The 20643-nt window shown below is 42.6% G+C and overlaps 1 protein-coding gene across 3 annotated transcripts in view; it reads right to left on the reverse strand.

Annotated features, from left to right (window-relative positions):
* The window catches only part of LOC311123323 (myosin-11-like), a 43595-nt gene extending 25304 nt beyond the window's left edge, over window positions 1-18291 (reverse strand). For all 3 annotated transcript variants that reach the window (XM_084197588.1, XM_084197587.1, XM_084197589.1), the window contains exons 1-4: window positions 18204-18291; window positions 11385-11839; window positions 10822-10978; window positions 2378-2405 (exon numbers count right to left, since the gene is read on the reverse strand). In XM_084197588.1, the coding sequence (XP_084053714.1) occupies window positions 2378-2405; window positions 10822-10978; window positions 11385-11729 (530 nt within the window). In that variant the 5' untranslated portion in view covers window positions 11730-11839; window positions 18204-18291. The remainder of the gene's footprint in view (window positions 1-2377; window positions 2406-10821; window positions 10979-11384; window positions 11840-18203) is intronic.
* Between the last annotated feature and the right edge of the window lie 2352 nt (window positions 18292-20643).

Genomic DNA, 20643 nt, shown 5'->3' on the forward strand with positions numbered 1-20643 from the left:
TTCAAAAGATGATGGTACAGTACATTGTTTACCGCCATACAGATGTAGGATCTTAATTTGAGCCAGTTTGCTACAGCAGGAAAATACTCCAGCTCAACAGGAAATGTGAATTATTATGTGGATTATAATTAATGGACATTTTTGTAGGGGTTGATACATTTTTCGTAAGGGAACATCAAGTCTGACATTTCTAAGTGTAAATTACAAACTTCAGAAGCCTTTTTAAACCTCAAATACACTACAACTTTTAAATGTCCTGCATTGCAGGAAAGTTATCCTGCAACAGGGTGATCAAATTAAGATCCTACGTTGGCTATGTATGCCATGACGTGTTATGACATGTGCTATGTCATGTTTATCAATATACTTTACAAAGTAATGCTATCATCACCAGGTCTAACCCCTGTCTACTATGGAGACAATACAGTCAGTCCCTGGCTCATGTGTTTTTATAATACATCAGTGTAATTTCATACACACTATGAGCATGTCATACATGACATTCCCTGTAGCGTACGTTTCTCCTATATATGGATAGAGAGTATGATCAGCACTAAGCTTATACCTAGCTGAGCTGACTCACAGCCCCAAATAGAGGTGCAAAAATTCTGGTAACTTTTCCTAAAGCTCCCAGGTTTTTCAGAAATCCCTGTTGGAGGATGTCCTCCCTGACTTTACCCTACTGATTCCAGGAATCTTTCAACAGGGATTTTGGAAAAACATGGGGAAAACATTGGAACGTTTCTAGAATTTTAAACCCTATAGCTCCAACCTTGCCTGTTTCCAACCACACCCCCACTGCATCACCAACCTCCCTGACTACAACAAACAGGAAAATGAAACCCCACTTCTCCAAATAAGCCTTCTCTGAAAAATTGTTCAGGAAAAACTTCAGGAAGTGAGTCCAATGTGATCAGAGAATGCTGCATCCTGGCATCAATCAGTTTAGAACAGAAGGAGCCCAGAGCTCCACGGCAGTCTACTTAAACAGGGACCCTCCCATTTCCTCTACTGGGTACACTGGAGGCTTGACAGGAAAGGTGCTCTGACTTACTGTAGAGTAGGGCTTACTGTAAATAGGCACCAGACAAACACCATGCCAAGAGGTGCTGAAGTGTATTGGGTTGTGTTATGTGTATTAGACCTGACAAGCTAAAACCCCTAGAACTGGGGCCCAGAGATGTTCCTGAATGTGTGACCTGACAACTCCTAGCCTATAAAGTAACTAGAATTAGACAATAGATTCCAATTCTCTCCCAGAGTCCCAGCGAGATTCTCAATAATTGCTCTGCAACGAGTAAACAAACAAAATGGAGCCCAAACAAAAACGAATCTCTCTTTCTAATCAGGACACAGGGCACACTTCCTGTCTCTCTGAGAGGAAAGAGGGGATGAGAGTAGAAAGGAGAGGAGAAGAGAGGAGAAGAGGGCTAACCCCTAACCCCACAACTCCCTGGATAATGGTTCCCACAAAATACAGATGTAGGATCTTAATTTAATCAATATTTTGTTGCTTAGCATTGTCATGTACAGCAGGAAATGCAAACAATGTAGTGTATTTTAGTTTGAAAAATGGCTTCTAATTTCCACTTTGACGTTTCAGACTTGATTTGCCATAAACGAAAAATGTATCAATCCTTGCAAAAATGTTTATTATAATCCACATAATAATTCACATTTCCTGTTGCTGCAGGATTATTTTCCTGCTGTAGCAATCTGGCTCAAATTAAAATCCTACATCTGTATGACATGAGCATGTCAGCTAAGATTCACCAAAATACCCACTGAACTTCCTGTCAGCCTTACTATCAAACCAATCAGACTTTTCACCACAATTGTCCCCAAAGTATTAATTTTTACCAGACAGACCACCGTGTGTTAGTATAGAGCAGTAGCAGGCTGGAAAAAGGTAATGTTGACGTTAGAGGTATCTCATTTGTTTAACTGTGGCTGTGACCGAAATGGCACCCTATTCCTTATGTAGTGCACTACTTTTGACCAGAGCCCCCTGCGCATTGCACTACTTTTGACCAGAGCCCATAGGGCCCATAGGGAAGAGGATGTCATTTTGGACACAGTGTGTGTTTACGTAATGGGTTACATAACTGTTACTGTTCAACATCCCCCTGCCCAAACCTCCTCCCCCCTCCCTCATCCAACTATGTGACGTCTAGGAAAAATGAGGGGAGAAAAAGGTGTATTTTAGGATCAAATGTACTGTATAGTGTAAAGTGTAAAGTGTATAGTGTATAGTGTATAGTGTATAGTGTAAAGTGTAAAGTGTAAAGTGTAAAGTGTAAAGTGTAAAGTGTATAGTGTATAATGTACAGTGTAAAGTGTGTAGTGTAAAGTGTCAAATGTGATTTTTTAAACTCACGTGCAAAGAATGGACTGGTCCTCACGATCTGCAGATAAAATAAAAATCATGATGTCAGGATAGAGTTGCTCATACATGCACATATGCAGTATCAATATGGCCATCTGACATCAGTACACCATATAGTAAGACAATTGGATTGGTTAATCAAGAAGATGCAGTTTTGTGGTCCTGTGTGGCTCAGTTGGTAAGAGCATGGTGCTTGCATTGCCAAGGTTATGGGTTCAATTCCCACTAGGGTCACATATTCAAAAACGTATGCACTCACTGTACTTTAAGTTGCTTTAGCGTGATATATCTATTTATCATTTCTAAACGTGTGTAAATCATATAGAGTATTGGTATGTTTATCTGCTACCTGTACATTTAGATAGTATTTCATTTTTATAACTCTTTCTGTATTATGTTTTCAGTAGTGGTGCTCCTGAGTAATAACTTATAAGCGATGATGACGTTCTGTTGTTTCTGTCTCAATGTACGGCGCAGTCCTCAGCCCACACATAGCCTACCATATGAAACATACACTTTATTACTCCAGAGAAATCAACCAAGCGTTCACATCTTTGTACAGCCATGCGTTGAACCTTTGTACAAACAGGGCATGAGTTCAATCATCTGCTCAAGTAAGAAATTGGTAGGGCTTTCCCATGCCTAAAACATGAATAACATTTTTGAAAGAATAAAAATGCTTTGATTTTGAAAAAGAAATATGTCCACCTGATGTGTTAAGCAATAAGATAACTATCAATTCCTGATAAGTGATCCCAAAATTAGATTACGTCAAAAATCCTAGGAAAATCCTAAAGGTCCATGTAGGGATGTAACGAAACAGTTTCCCCCTTTAAACGCTAGACAGGGTGTGTATGTGTGTGTGTCTGTGTGTGTGTGTCTGGAGTCTGGGGAATGCTGTTGAGGAGAGAAAGACCATTTGGATATTATTAGTTGAATTATCAAGTTAAAGTATTTGGAGCCCAGTGCAATTTAAACATGACCTATGTGAAACAGCGGGGGAGGGGGAGTAGAGGGAGAGAGAGCAGAAGGAGAGCGAGAAAGAAAGAAAGAAATAGAGAGAGAAAGAAATAGAGAGAGGCAGAGAGGGTTAGTTAATCCCCCTATGCATTATCCTTATCTGCTTATAGAAAGCACATGGCTCGTATGTTGTGTCATTTAGCGTAACGCCGCAAAGATTGAAATCTCTCCTTACTGGCCATCATTCCCATCCCTGGTCCTACTGGACATGTACTATGCTAGGCTACACTAGCCAGGCTAGCCTGTATGGCTTTGCTCAAACTGGAAAGAACTGAGCGCTAGGATGCTATTCCTCACTTTGAACGTGACTTGGCAGTGGGCTAGGTTCCATTCCACACACAGCAAAATGCTGTCTGTTCCCTTTTCTTCCTAATTAAGGCACAGAGGGGAGAGAGGGAGAGGAGAGGCATCCAGGGCTGTGCAGCATTTCCAAACACGCCCAAAACAGATTAAAACACAACACTGACACCAAACGTAACTCTGAGCCAGGGAGTGGAACCTCACGGGGCACGGGAGGCATTGGGAGAGGAGGAAACGCCAAACAGAGTAGGGGCCAATCTGAAATGGCACCCTACTTCCTAGTGCAAAGTGAGATAAATAAAATACTGAGAGAGAAAGAAAAAGAGAGAGAGAGAGACACAGACAGAGAGAGAGGAGAGAGAGAGGAGAGATGAGCGAAGGAGTCTCCCAAATTACAATTGCTTTAAAGGGAAAATTCCAAGGTCACTCTAGTCTCATCCCAATCACGAGTTCACCAGAGAGAAAGCCAAGACCTGTCATCAAATCACTGTCAAACAGAACATTTCATATAAGAGATGTATATAAATTCCCCTTTATGACAATGGCATTGGAAAAACAATGTTTCAATCATCATCCAAATCATCCTCCATCCTCACCAGCTGAAACTTTTTATACAAATCCCAAACGCATGAGAACTTCACATCTCTATTCCCTTCAAACTTCAAAGAGCAGGCAGGGCACATTTCTAAGCCTTAGTGAAGGAATGTGAATCTTCCCAGGAGAGAACAGAGCCAAGATTTCACAGAATTGTCAGAGACTCTGATTGTAGATAACCCTGTTAAGAGACTTAAGAAAAGTGTAGACTCCTTAAGACTATTATCTAAGACTTTTATCTGTTATTATGTAGCAGACAGGCAAGGCTGTGTCTGGTCTAAAGTAATGCACTACATACAGTGCATTTGGAAAGTATTTATTTATTTATTCTAAAATTGATTAAATCGTTTTTTTCCCCCTCATCACTCTACACACACACCCCATAATGATAAAGCAAAAACAGGTTTTTCAAAATTTTTGCAAATGTATAAAATACAACAGCTGAAATATCACATTTCCATAAGTATTCAGACCCTTTACTCAGTACTTTGTTGAAGCACCTTTGGCAGCGATTACAGCATCGAGTCTTCTTGGGTATGAAGCTACAAGCTTGGCACACCTGTATTTGGGGAGTTTCTCCCATTCTTCTCTGCATATCCTTTCAAGCTCTGTCAGGTTGGATGGGGAGCGTCGCTGCACAGCTATTTTCAGAGATGTTCGATCGGGTTCAAGTCCGGGCTCTGGCTGGGCCAATCAAGGACATTCAGAGTCTTGTCCCGAAGCCACTCTTGCGTTGTCTTGGCTGTGTGCTTAGGGTCGTTGTCCTGTTGGAAGGTGAACCTTCGCCCTATTCTGAGGTCCTGAGTGCTCTGGAGCATGTTTTCATCAAGGATCTCTCCTCGGTCCTGACTAGTCTCCCAGTCCCTGCCACTTGGCATTCAGGCCAAAGAGTTCAATCTTGGTAGAATGTTGTTTCTCATGGTCCGAGAGTCCTTTAGGTGCCTTTTGGCAAACTCCAAGCGGGCTGTCATGTGCCTTTTACTGAGGAGTGGCTTCCATCTGGCCACCCTACCATAAAGGCCTGATTGGTGAAGTGCTGCAGAGATGGTTGTCCTTCTGGAAGGTTCTCCCATCTCCACAGAGGAACTCTGGAGCTCTGTCAGAGTGACCATCGGGTTCTTCTAAACCTCCCTGACCAAGGCCCTTCTCCCCTGATTGCTCAGTTTGGCCGGGCGGCCAGCTCTAGGAAGAGTCTTGGTGGTTCCAAACTTCTTCCATTTAAGAATGATGGAAGCCACTTTGTTCTTGGGGACCTTCAATGCTGCAGACATTTTTTGGTACACTTCCCCAGATCTGTCCCTCGACATAATCCTGTCTCGGAGCTCTACGGACAATTTCTTCGACCTCATGGCTTGGATTTTGCCTTGACATGCACTGTCAACTGTGGGACCTTATATAGACAGGTGTGTGCCTTTCCAAATCATGTCCAATCAATTGGATTTACCACAGGTGGACTCCAATCAAGTTGTAGAAACATCTCAAGGATGATCAATGGAAACATGATGCACCTGAGCTCAATTTCGAGTCTCATAGCAATACTTATGTACATTTTCTCTTCATGTTTTTTTATGTTTAATACATTTGCAAACATTTCTAAAAACCTGTTTTCGCTTTGTCATTATGGGGTATTGTGTGTAGATTGATGAGGGAAAATAATAATTTAATCAATTTTAGAATAAGGCAAAATGTGGAAAAAGTCAAAGTCACTGTATGAAATAGGGTGCCATATCAGACACTGCCAGGGTTGTTGATAGTCTTGCGCCTCTTAACGTATATGTTGACCCATGAAGAGATCGCACGGCGACACCCCCCTAAAGGGTTTGTTTGGACCATACCATTAGTCATCCATCTTTTTTTTCTGTATTTTACCCCCTTTTTCTCCCCAATTTCGTGGTATCCAATTGGTAGTTACAGTCTTGTCCCATTGCTGCAAATCCCGTACGGACACGGGAGAGGCGAAACACAACCCAACCGAGCCGCACTGCTTCTTGACACAGTGCCCGCTTAACCCAGAAGCCAGCCGCACCAATGTGCCGGAGGAAACACCGTACACCTGGCGACCGAGTCAGCGTGCACTGGGGTGCAGTGCCTTAGACCACTGCGCCACTCGGGAGGCCCCATTAGTCATACCTCTAAGGGGTTTGGGCTGTACCATTAGTCCATTAGTCATCTCGTCTATTCTGTCGTGGGAAATCCTATCAGTCTGTTAAAAATAAAAACTCCCAACTCTCAAATCTAAACATAGTGACAGAGTAGAGCTATTGACCGTCCATCATCATAATGTTTACTCACGACACTGGATGCACACACCATAGCTGTAGACATTTCCTGTGTGTACATGTAAATAAGATGGTAGATTCCTACACGTACAGCATATCAACAGAAAGTATGTGTCATACACTACACCAGAGATGGGCAGCTTTTGTAGGCCCGCTGATAAAAAAATAATAATAATAAGTTGAGTCGGTGTCTTAACTTACTGTTGAGAGTTACAATAGTAGAGTACACAAAGTGCAATTTCGAAATTTGGTTGTGCATCAGCAGTTTTTCTCTTGTTATGTCAGTCACGTCAGCAAACATTTTTGGGGGTTAAGTTAGTCTAGGCAGCTATCTAAACTTGTAGTAATCATGGTCGAATTACCGACCGGAGGGCCCCTATTGATTTTGTTAGTCACTCTCAGTCAGATATCATATTAAAACATATTTTTCTCTCCACACCACGGCAAAATGAGTAGAATTGCAGCAAATTTGCAACATTTTGCTTAGGGCCCCCAAAACGCTAAAATATGACTGTTCTCTGATTTTTTATTCATTGATTTGATTTGAGATTTTTTTTATTTTTTTTTTATTATTATTTTCAAAACACTATAGACTGAGTGTATATACTCTGAACACCTGTTCTTTCCATGACATAGACTGAACAGGTGAATCCAAGGTGTTCCTGTTTGGTATACTCAGTGTATATTCACTGTTTAGCTGGAATGGAATGTTCGTATCCTGTATATTTGACTGTGATATGTAGTTGTCTCAACCAAGATGAATGCACTAACTCTAAGTCGTTCTGGATAAGAGCATCTGCTAAATGACTAAAATGTCAAATGTAAATGTTTTACATACAGATCTCATATCACTGTATTGATTCATTTTTAGATATTGATGTCACAAATGTATCATTTGTACAGTTTTTTTTTATAACAAATGTAGTTATTTGTTACATTTGACTGTGTAAAACCTAGCAGTACTACTTATTTCTCTGAGAGTGAGGCGGATATATAGCATTTGCAAAAAACATGATTATTTGTCTCTCTGAAATGAAACCATCAAGTGATAGATTTCAAACAAATACATGTCTGTCATTCAACAACCCCATGCCATGATTAGACAGTGAAAAAACACACCAATCTCTTTCATAAGTTCTTTAAACAATAAAAGCTAATTTAACAACATTTCTGAAAACGGATATATAGCGTTTTGGAAAGAAACTCTTCATATAAGCACGCCTACACATCCAGCAGCTAAACATATCTAGATACATTCTAAAGTGCTGTTTAAATTATAAATAAATAATCAGATGTGGGGAAGAATATTACTCCATATTTCTCAAAACAGATGAAATCGAGTAACAATCATAGACCAACATAGATCCAACTTAGTACAAATCGCTGGTAAAAACATTGATTAACTATTTGTTATCCTACTCCAAAGTTATAAACGTGTCAGTGGCACAATTCAGAAATGTATCCAATGAGGGCTTAACATTTTTGTGGTGGTTTTGTTTACCTCAACCTGCCTTGTTTCCTGTTCACATGACAGATACCCCTAGGAGCTGCGCACACACACTCACACACGCATGCGCACTCGCACACACACACACACACACACACACACACACACACACACACACACACACACACACACACACACACACACACACACACACACACACACACACACACACACACACACACACACTCTCACACACACACACACACACTCACACACACACACACACACACACACACACACAGTAACGTGTTACCTCTGACTAAGCTGTAATGTTATGTCAAGTGAAATGCTATCTGACAAGAACCCACAGAATGGCAGGCAGCTCCTAGAGTGATCCGTAGTGTGTGTGTGTGTGTGTGTGTGTGTGTGTGTGTGTGTGTGTGTGTGTGTGTGTGTGTGTGTGTGTAAATTCAAAGATAATGCACACACACAAGCACACGCACAGGCTTACCCTGTGACTTATGAGTGTAAGAAAGTCCATCTAAGACCTAAATCCAAATGATATAAACATGGGGTTTCAAGTTTATGAAGTTGGAGTGACTGATAAAAACAGAGGATAATCAAGTCAGTGGGTTTGCTCTCTTCTTTGTAACGTATGACTATAAATGTATCCAGTGCTTAAACCGTGTACTACATCATAAGGAACTTGAGCTCGAGTAGGAGTGAGGTCATTGTGTTTCTGCTTGGCCAGCATCGCAGGGCTTATTCTAGCTTTTCTCATCATGCTGCAGCACTTTGAACAATGGACAGGGTTGGTTCTTACATCATTTACAATGTGCTTTCAAGGTCATGTTCTGGGAGGACCCCATTGGTCAGAAAAGGGTCAAAATGAGGGCTAAAGGAGAGATGGTGTTGTTTTTTCAGCTCTTTGACTGCAATGTTAAGTTCACTAATACCCTTTTAGACGATCGTGCCAACCTGAACCATACTGTGCTGACTCGGATACATTTGTTTCACATTATTTTCACAGCTACCGTAGATGAGTAAGCAGGCCAGTGCAATACGGTTTGGCTCGGCTCAGCTTGGCTCACTGGTGTAAAAATTGTGAAGTGTAACAATGTTGAAGTAGTGACTTGGTAAGGAAAGAGAACAGCAGCCTCCTCTGTTTCTGCTTTGTGTGGTTATAGATTGAGTTAGTCAGATCTGTTTTGTTGACACATGACAAGCAACACAGTGACTGGCTGTAAAAAAAGACACAATAGTAGAAATGTGATAAAACCTCAAAGCCCTTGTGAGAACTTGTTGTTGCACAGTATAGTGTCATTTATCATCGCAGTATTGACATGTACTGTCACAAGTTATTATCATTTAAATACACTGTTAACATTTACTTACAGCTAAAATGTCAAATGTAGAATTTTAAACATAGAAGGGGCTGATATCCACAATCTGATTAGAATTCACAATAACAAATGAAGTACTTGAATCAAGGGGATAATTTTGCCAAAGGAGTTATCTAAATGGAATGGACAGAAATATTGTAGCAACTAAATGTCCATAGTTTATCTTAAATCCTAAAGCAACAGACAGAAAAGGCTAAATGGAGAGAATATTTTATTGAAGATTCGAAGAGGAACTGTCTTCCGACTTCCTGTCCTCCATCTCTCTAAATCCAGATGTCAGTAAGCTCCTCTAAGAATCCCCCAGAATCCTTAGCAAATCCTTGGGGTCAACTCAGTCCACATGACCCCTGACATCTGGCACCACATAACAAAGCCTTGTGGGAAATGCTGAGTCGTCCACATCAGGATATTAGCCTCTTATGCTCTCTCAGTCTTAGCACTATAGGGGCTAGCCAAGAGCGCTTTACTGGCATTTACTGTAAGCAGAGTTGGCCCATCGTCACCTCGGGTCCAGAATTCTCTTTGAATGAGCTACTAAAAGGCTTATTCACCGTCACTGTTCATGAACTTTAATTGAAGTAAGCTGTGTTTACATTGTTTTTATGCAGTTTCACAGCCCACATACTTCAGGAAGAGAGGTTTTTGACCATAGAGGGCATTGATAGAGCGTGTAAGTCTACAGTATATTTAAGCAATAAGGCACCTCGGGTGTTTGTGTACCACTCATTTTGTGGCTTGATACCTCATCACAACCTCTTATGTTGTCAGGCGAGTGGCAAAAGGTGAGACATTTTACAGCTGCCTCGACAGTCTACCCACAACATGCTCTTAAAACTGTCAGAGCCCATTTCAACAGAACGCAAATCACGTTAAATAGGCTCTCGGCGCGCACGCACGGCCTAGCACTCAGCTTAACGCTCGTCTTAGCTTTTAAACTATCTGCAGTTGCTAAGTTGATAAAATATTGTCACTTCTGAAGTGTCTTCTGCTGAGTATATAAAATATTGTCACTTTTGAAGAGTCTTGAAGAGCTAGCTATCGTTGAGTTATTGAAAATGTTGTTTTGTCGGTTTGTTGACCTTAAGACAACTGAAGCAAGACTGTTGCAATCACTGTTTTGTAGCAGCTGATATGATACAAACCAAACCAATTCTCCCAAGATAGTAACAAGCTAGATAGGAAGAACAGCTGTGGTGAGATACCATGGTCTTCAAACAGGGTTTGGGATCAACTCAAATGTCATTAATTTCAGTCAATTCAGCAGGTAAACTGAAATTCCAAACATTTCATTTTAGTCAATTCATGGACTGAATTGAAATTGAATCGACGCCAACCCTTCCTTCCAAGACAAAGAAGTTACAGTAACAGGAAGATGTGTTACTATGAACCTACCTTGCATCATGTTTCTGTAGGCGTTGTCAGTGATGGAGTAGATGTGAGGGGGAACTTCGTGGCGTTTCTTCCCTTTGTACATCTCAATGATTTTCTCAGAGTAGATGGGCAGCATCTTGTATGGGTTCACCACTACACAGAACAGGCCAGAGTATGTCTGCAGAGAGAAAACATGGATAAGCAGGGTTATTATTGATAATAAGCAAACACGGTTATTCTACACTTATTCAATTGCTGTGTTTGAAATTATCACAGTCCTTTTTGCTGGTAGCAAGGACCTCTTTCTAAGGTTGTGAAGATTGTGAGTATTATTGTGAGTATTTATGGGCCTGTGTGCTTCTACGACCATATCTTCTCATGTAGATAGGCCTATCCCACTGGGCACACACTGGTTGAATCAACGTTGTTTTGACGTCATTTCAATGAAATTACATTGAACCAACGTGGAATGGATGTTGAATTGACGTCTGTGCCGTGGGACAGAAGTAATTTACCTCAGGTTGTGTAGAGTGTGTACAAGTATGACTGTATGTATCTGTGTGAACGTAGAGAGTCCAACTCACGTAGATGAGCCCGGAGAAGTACCTCTCCCGGATGTTGTGCAGCACCGACGCCTCGTTCAGGCAGGTGAGCTCGGCCATATCCTCCACCTTACTGAACTTGGGAGGGTTCATCTTCTGGATATCATCCTTATTCACTGTCACTTTCTTCCCGTTGTCGGCCAGCTCTACCAGGCACTCGTCCCCGTGCTCCTCCTTGACGCTCGCCGCCTCGAAGCCATTCTTCTCAGAGGGGATCCACACCAGCTTCTTCGCTGACCAGTCGGCCTGGGCCATGGGACTGTTGATGAAGTCCTTGTCCAGGAAGAGGAACTTCTCGTCCTCAGTCATCTGTTTTTTATTAGCCATCTTGGTGGTCGGTGGAGGATCTTGGATCTTCTAAGATCTTCTGTCTTTTTTTTTTTGGGAGGGGGGGCAGCTGGAGATGGGGAGAGAGAGAGAGAGAGAGAGAGAGGGGGCTGGGGGGAGAAAGAGAGAAGAAATGTTCAAATGTTAAAAGACTGGGTTGGATTGACTTGGTTTGGTTTATGTGTTTATGGTTTGGCTAGTCATTGACTCTGAGAGAAGGGGATTGTGGGTCTGTGTCATGCACGGCAACCACAGGTTAGGGGTCAAGATGTTTGAGTCATTACAAAAAATATATATAATTGAATAGATTTAAATAATATAATATAATAATATGCCATTTAGCAGACGCTTTTATCCAAAGCGACTTACAGTCATGCGTGCATACATTTTTTTTGTGTATGGGTGGTCCCGGGGATCGAACCCACTACCTTGGCGTTACAAGCGCCGTGCTCTACCAGCTGAGCTACAGAGGACCACAAAGCCTTGCATGATTCTTTCTGTAAATACTTTCTCACACAGAAAACTCTGTTTTCAGTCCGGCAACAACATACCCAAGGGGCTAACTAAACGGTGTATGAGTCAGACACTACATGTATACTCTCCTACCACTGCCAGCCATACGTTCACAGAAGGCATGGACACTCAAAGGGTTAATAACATTTCTTCATCCATCTAGAAACTCCCAGACTACAGTAATTCTCACAGACCCTCGTCTTCGGGCTTAGCCTCCTACACTCTCACACACGAGCCACAAGGGAGACTACAACCATCACAGTGCCTAATTTAGATATGAAGATAGACTCTGGGAAATGACTTCTAAGTAACTGTACCATATGCGATAAGGACTTATATTGATATTTTCAACTCTTGTACTGTAAGTACCCTTTAGCTATTCACTTTTACAAGTGAGGGGTTTACCCGTACCCTAATCAAAAAAAAATTGCTCCAACAACAATAAAGTCAATTTTTTTTCTCTCTTTCCCTCTCTCCCCTGTGCAGCACCGTCCACTACATTGCAGTCCCGTGCTGTGATGCCCATATATGGCCTGCTTCTCTGGAGCAGGCCTTTCGATGGACCTAAACAGCCAGGCAAGTTCAACTCCCAAACAAAGCCCTTATAGGGAAGAGTATGTCTACAGCTGGTCTACGCAGTTTGGAGTTTACTCCAAAATGATAACACGGACGGAGAGGGAGAGCTTGTTTGGGGGGTTTTCATGTTCATGCTTCATATGATCCCGCCACTGTGCTGTTCTCATCTGTGGCTGTATGGTGTAGTGTGCTGGAGGGAGGGATGCTAGCTAGCTAGCCGCTGGGCTTTGAGTCATACCTGTAGGAGGTGGAGCCACGGCAGGTGCACAGTTCTATGGCAAACTCAGTGCTAGTATTTTATAATTCAGTGCTGTTATGAATGCATTACTGGAAACGTGGTAATAACCTGCTGTGTTTAATACCCTAATAGAAACACCAATTGATTCAGTTCAATAGTACTACAGTGTCTAAATGATTGTGACACACCTGATCTTACAAATTCCAATCAGACTACGCAGACATAAGACATAACTAATGATAAATGTTGGCCTTTGGGCTGGTAAATCAAACTAGTCTTGGTTGATAAGACTCAGACTATAATCCATTGCACTACATCATAGAGTCTCTGCACCCATCATTCCTATCCAGCCCTCACTTTCTTAGTATAGTCAGTCACAGTTACAGACTGGCATGCTCTTTCTAGGACTTGGAATGGGATCTATGGAAGTCACAAGTCCTCCTGGGAAAGATTGTCACTTTGTCCCCTGGGACTAGCTCGAGCCAAACTACCCACAAAACCCTTGGTTGGAAGCAGAAATATCCACTTAGCCAGAGTGAGACACTATTTTTAGGAAAAATGACATTATCCTCTATCCTGTTCCTTATTTGCAATGGTTGTAGAGCACAGCACAGAATAAACTGGGGCCGTACTAGTACACAACACCATGCAGCACTAACACAGTAGTCCAAGGTTGTGTATAAAGAGGAGACATTGCAGCTGATTCAGGATGAACTATTCCCTTTACTGACTGACTGGACTTTTCCTGACACTCCCCTACAGTACTGTTACTGTAGATGCAGCAAGGCAAGTGTCATCACTCCCTTGAACTTTTCTGCACCTCTCAAACATTTTGGTCCTCTCTCTCTCTCTCTCTCTCTCTCTCTCTCTCTCTCTCTCTCTCTCTCTCTCTCTCTCATCCCTAATCCTTAACATTTCAGCACCCTCCCTCCCTTCTTATCGTGTCGTGTCAACGCACGGTCAGTGGTTCCTCACCCCCTTCTCTCCTCTCTCGTTCTCTCGCCCCCCTCTCCCCCTCTCTCTGTCTCTCTCTTCATCTTGTTGTGTCAACGTGTGTTCACCTTTGTTCTCAGCCAGTGTACACTGAGGACCGCTGTCTGAGTAGGGGGTTGACAGGGTGACAGTTTGCTGATAGGAAGCAGTCCAGTCTGGTAGAGACTATAAGACCGTACTTAAAGAGCATGATAGGGTGAGAAAATGAGGAGAGGGGAAGAGGTGGAGGAGGAGTCTCAGAAGACTGTTTGTCAACACTGTCAGAAGAACGAGGGGCAGAGGAAAAGAGGGTTGAGAAGAGAGGAGGGGGAGGAGGGGAGGGGAGGGGAGGAGAAGAGGAGGAAGGGTACAGTAAAATTCTGGTGAAATGCTCAGTAGCAAAGTCAGTCTTTCCAAGAAGCAAAGACAGAAGATAAGAAGGAATCACTTCCTTTATCATCTGATAAGAACTCATTGTCGTATCTAACCCATTTAATAATGATATGTAACCATTGATTGTGTCACGCCCTGACCTTAGAGATCCATTTTATTTCTCTATTTAGTTAGGTCAGGGTGTGATTTGGGTGGGCATTCTAGTTTTTCTATTTCTTTGTTGGCCGGGTGTGGTTCCCAATCAGAGGCACCTGTCTATTGTTGTCTCTGATTGGGGATCATACTTAGGCAGCCCTTTTCCCACCTTAGTTTGTGGGATCTTGTTTTTGTATAGGTGCTGTGTAGCCTGCAGAACTTTACGTTCGTTTGTATTTTTGTTGTTTTGTCGGTGTTCATTTAATAAAGTAATATGTTCGCCTACCACGCTGCACCTTGGTCCGAGCCGTCTATCAACGAGCGTGACAGATTGTTGAAGAATATAACTTAAAAATGCCTCATGAGCTTAGTTCAACTGTCATACCCCATCAGAAGCCAACATATAAGCTTGTTATATTCCATTGTTTGTAAACAAAGTAAATGTTAACAAACACTGTATAGCCTCAAAGTACGGTTAAAACTATACTTTTGATATCATGGATGGTCAGTCCTTGCATCTCTGTCTATGAATTTGAGAGTGGTTACATTTTTACCGAAACAGGGGCAGGGAGTCCTTTGTTTCTACTTCTGATTGCCGCTTTAAAGCCTCCATAGGATAATCAGATAATAACACTGAGTGGCGCAGTGGTCTAAGACACTGCATCGCAGTGCTAGCTGTGCCACTAGAGATCCTGGTTCGAATCCAGGCTCTGTCGTAGCCGGCCGCGACCGGGAGACCCATGGGGCGGCGCACAATTGGCCCAGGGTATGGGAGGGAATGGCCGGCAGGTATGTAGCTCAGTTGGTAGAGCATGGCGTTTGCAATGCCAGGGTTGTGGGTTCGATTCCCACGGGGGGCCAGTATGAAAAAATATTAAAATAATGTATGCACTCACTAACTGTAAGTTGCTCTGGATAAGAGCGTCTGCTAAATGACTAAAATGTAAATATTGAATCAATGTTGTTGAAGCTGTATTTATTATAGGGGAACTATAGATCCTGGTTGCATCCCAAATGGCACCCTATCTAGTGCACTACTTTTGACTAGGGCTCTGGTCAAAAGTCATGCACTACAGGGAATAGGGTGCCATTTGGAATTATAGATCCTGTTTTTCATCAAATAAATAAATGGTGGATGAGAGAGGGATGAAATTATGTCCTTGTGCTGTGTATGAATGGGCTGGTTGCCCAGGAGACCACTTGCCCTTTATTTGTAGGGGCTGAATGGTGACCCCTGGGCCTGTGAAAGGTTTTACCCCTCTCCCTCATCATTCCATCCCTTCCCTGATTCCTGGCTTCATCGCAAAAACTAATTTCTTAGTAGTTACTGTACTGTTACTAAACACTGTATCATCAAGCCTTGACGACTCTAATGGATTGCGCTCAGCTATGCCAGGATAAGAGTTAGGCCTAATAATGGTAATTCTCCCAAACTGTCACAGTATCTAACACATTCACTACTCTGGTATATCGGCTGGTATACTGTATCAACTAACACTAAGGCCCTGCTTTTCTTGCCTGATGACTCAAGCTGAATTATTCCGCTGCTCTATGTTCACTACATACTTCAGTCAGACTGCCATCGTTGAAGTCGTTTGTGGTGACGTCAAAATGAGGGGTGTTGGACAAAACAAAGTAATCAGCAATAGGATCATTTCTAACCAATCATAGTATCAAACATTTTCTAAACGGGGCAGAGGAACCCATGTGTGTTCTGGCTCTGGCCCAACCCATCGGTTTCTGGGACTAATCAGAACGGTTAGAATGTGTTTGCGTTCTAAAATTGTCGGGGAGGTACTCAGATCCAGACTCATTGCGGAGAAGAAACTAAAGTCTGTGGCGTTGCGTTTGGCCGGAGCAAGGAGTTTGGGTAGCCAGGCAACTGATTTGCTGCACTCCGAGTCCTGATGAACTGCAATAGGCCATATGTAAACACACACACAGTTGTCCTAGTGGGCGAAAACCGATTGTAATGATATCAGATTCAACCAGATTTGTATGCTGAGGTATGTGACGACGAATAAACAACACTACAATCCAGTACGTCCCAAAAAAAAATGTAAATGCCTGGTCCTGAAACATTGAAGAAGAATGAAGCCTATGAGCTCACAATTGTGTTAGGCCATTTAAACACAATTAAGGTTAATGTTGTAACGACCTGCCCAGAGACAGTCAGAGCACCATGCATTTCAGTCTTGGATTCTACTGCTATGGTGTCTCACGTGTTGCTTACTCCAAACATATCTCTTCTTATTAGGCAGTTTGGCCGTTCTCCAACTCTAAAAGTATCTGAAGCCTTTATTTTCTCCTGATGGATCCTCTGACCATGTTGTTTTCACTTGTGCCTTAGAGCAGTGCTTTATTTCACTGAAAAACGAATGAAAGTCAGATGAAAACATCATTTAGATGATGCTGCAGGCTCTCTGTGGTGGATCGACAAAGACCGTCAAAATGAATCTCCAAAGTCAACCAGAGACAATATAGCTGAGCGGTAACAAAGTCCTCAGACTGAGATAGAAAACCACAAGCTTGCTTTACTCAAACTCCCATGCAGCATAACCTTATGATAATCACTTTTCCTGTCAGCAAACTACTAGCTTAGGTTTCAACATCTGGTCAACTTCAGTTACTATGAAGATGACCCCAGTGTCTTTCTGATCACTCACTGACATTTTCCAGTTTGATGCTGGTTTGAGTCACTGCAAACTGGAGAGGATATGACTCTCAAGTCTACCCTGAGCCACCACACCACAAAGTTCAGCATCAAGACAGACAGACAGCTTTAAACTACCATATTAGGAGAACAGGAAACTCCCTGGTTAGCACTCAGCCTGTTTCTTCTTTCAGATACATAAAGTCAACTTCCCCTCACTTCCTATAGCCTATGGCACTACTGGCATAAATCGTTCAGTCAAACTGTTATTCCAAGCTGTTACATAATAAATAACATGGTTACTATATAGATAGCATTACTGGTTAGTGTATAGAAAACATGGTAAAGAAAGGCATTGTTAGGCAATGTTGTGCATCACTGATAAAGTGAAGAATTATCTGATAAAGATGGCCAACATGCAAAGGTCACAGACTCTTTAACCACATCATCATGTGACTGCATCAGACAGATGTCAGCACTGCAGTTACATTGTATAGGCTACCACTGATAGTAATTTATTCTGGAGTGATTTGGCTTGTTCTGCATTTACATTAGAGTCAGGCAAAACAGCTGTCAAAAGCATGCAATTGTAACAGAGATCAACAGTGATAATTGATATCTGATATCTATTTCCTGGTCATTTTGCTAAGTAATACATTGTGAAAGCAGTGTGCGGAATGCCCCCAGCTCATCGGTGCCCTCTGATCTTGCTCTGAAGATGTCTTCTGATAAAACCAGTTTATAACAGGTTTTAAGATCAACTGTGCCATGTTTTCAAAAGCCAAGCAATGGCTGTAGACCTATACACATGAAGGAATGACAATATAGGCTACATTTGATAAACAAAAATGTCCGTTTCAATTGCCATAATCAATGTTGCTAAGCGTGCGTAATGAACACTATAGACGTACGCGCAAAACAACAAGTGCACTCTCACTCTCTCCAACTTGTATCAAAGTAAAACAATGGCCTTGCATAAAAATAAATGACTTACAAATTTGATGAATTCGAATCAGCAGGGGGGTTTGGGATTTGGAAAGTTAGGGTTTGGAGCGTCCTGCGGTTGACGGGGTAGCCTACTCCAAAGACGAACAGTCCAAATTACCCTGGTATAATACCTCGCTTTACCATTTAAACCCGGAGGGTGGAGCCGCACGCGCAGACCCTCCTCTCTCTGATCTGACAGCGCACAGCATCCACTTCTACCGCGGGGTGCGAAAGGTTTGAAAACTCGGTGGTACTGTAGCCTTCACGCGTGCTTGACGGCTGAAAAGCAGAACGAAGTGCAGATTACTATAAAGCGCACACACTTTATAGTAATCTGGTATGCATAATATACTTAGTACCTCTTCGTATAATGAGCATAATGGAAAACGTTATGCGGTGTGTGTACAGTAGCTATGAATAGCCTACTTGTATAGTTGAAGTCGGAAGTTTACATACACTTAGGTTGGAGTCATTAATACTCGTTTTTCAACCACTCCACAAATTTCTTGTTTACAAACTATAGTTTTGGCAAGTCGGTTAGGACATCTACTTTGTGCATGACACACAAGTCATTTTTCCAACAATTGTTTACAGACATATTATTTCACTTATAATTCACTGTATCACAATTCCAGTGGGTCAGAAGTTTACATACATTAAGTTGTCTGTGCCTTTAAACAGCTTGGAAAATTCCAGAAAATGATGTCATGGCTTTAGAAGCTTCTGATAGGCTAATTGACATAATTTTTAGTCAATTGGAGGTGTACCTGTGGATGTATTTCAAGGCCTACCTTCAAACTCAGTGCCTCTTTGTTTGACATCATGGGAAAATCAAAATAAATCAGCCAAGACCTCAGATTTTTTTTTTTTAGACCTCCACAAGACTGGTTCATCCTTGGGAGCAATTTACAAACGCCTGAAGGTACCACGTTCATCTGTACAAACAATAGTACGCAAGTATAAACACCATGGGACCACACAGCCGTCATACCGCTCAGGAAGGAGATGCGTTCTGTCTCCTAGAGATGAACGTACTTTGGTGCGAAAAGTGCAAATCAATCCCAGAACAACAACAAAGGACCTTGTGAAGATGCTGGAGGAAACAGGTACAAAAGTATATATATCTACATAACCTGAAAGACCGCTCAGCAAGGAAGAAGCCACTGCTCCAAAACCGCCATAAAAAAGCCAGACTACGGTTTGCAACTGCACATGGGGACAAAGATCGTACTTTTTGGAGAAATGTCCTCTGGTCTGATGAAACAAAAAAGAACTGTTTGGCCATAATGACCATTGTTATGCTTGGAGGAAAAAGGGGGTTGCTTGCAAGCCGAAGAACACCATCCCAACCGTGAAGCATGGGGGTGGCAGCATCATGCTGTGGGGGTGCTTTGCTGCAGGAGGAACTGGTGCACTTCACAAAATAGATGGCATCATGAGGAAGGAAAATTATGTGGATATATTGAAGCAACATCTCAAGACATCAGTCAGGAAGTTAAAGCTTGGTCGTAAATGGGTCTTCCAACTGGACAATGACCCCAAGCATACTTCCAAAGTTGTGGCAAAATGGCTTAAGGACAACAAAGTCAAGGTATTGGAGTGGCCATCACAAAGCCCTGACCTCAATCCTATAGAAAAGTTGTGGGCAGAACTGAAAAAGCGTGTGCGAGTGTCACACCCTGGCTCTGGGACTCTATATGTTGAGCCAGGGTGTGCTCATTCTATGTGTTGTAGTTCTATGTTGGGAGTTCTAGTTGTGTTTATTTCTATGTTGGCTAGAGTGACTCCCAATCAGAGGCAACGAGTGTCAGCTGTGGCTGGTTGTCTCTGATTGGGAGCCATATTTAAACTGTCTGTTTTCCCTTTGTGTTTGTGGGATCTTGTTCCGTGTTGGTCTATGTTACCTAGGACGTTACGTTATCGTTTTGTTGTTTTTGTATCGTGTGTACACTTTAATTAAATAAAGTATGTTCGCTCAACACGCTGCGCATTGGTCTACTCCATACGACGATCGTGACAGAAGATCCCACCATACCAGGACCAAGCAGCATGTCCAGGAGCAGGCAGCCTGGACGTGGGAGCAGATCTTAGACGGGCAGGGGTCCTGGACCTGGGAGGAAATCTTGGCCGGGATGGATCGCCGGCCATGGAGTGAGACGGTAGAGGCACGACGGAGAGAGGAGCAACGGCGTGATCAGTGTCGTCGTCGGACGGTCGAGAGGCAACCCAAAACATTTTTTAGGGGGGGGGCACAGGGCATGGACGACGGGGTTGACGGAGGCAGAAAAGGGGCGTATTCAGAAGGCCACCAGGTTAAGGGGGCCACTGGCCAAAGTAGGGAAGGAAGGTGTGGAGGCACGGCGAGAGGTACTGGGGTGTGTTACCAGTCCGGTCCGGCCCGTTCCAGATCCCGGTGTAGAGCCAGTGGTGTGTGTCCCCAGTACGGT

The sequence above is a fragment of the Coregonus lavaretus genome (genome assembly GCF_964263955.1).
Source record: "Coregonus lavaretus genome assembly, contig: HAP1_SCAFFOLD_656, whole genome shotgun sequence".
Classification (NCBI taxonomy): domain Eukaryota; kingdom Metazoa; phylum Chordata; class Actinopteri; order Salmoniformes; family Salmonidae; genus Coregonus; species Coregonus lavaretus.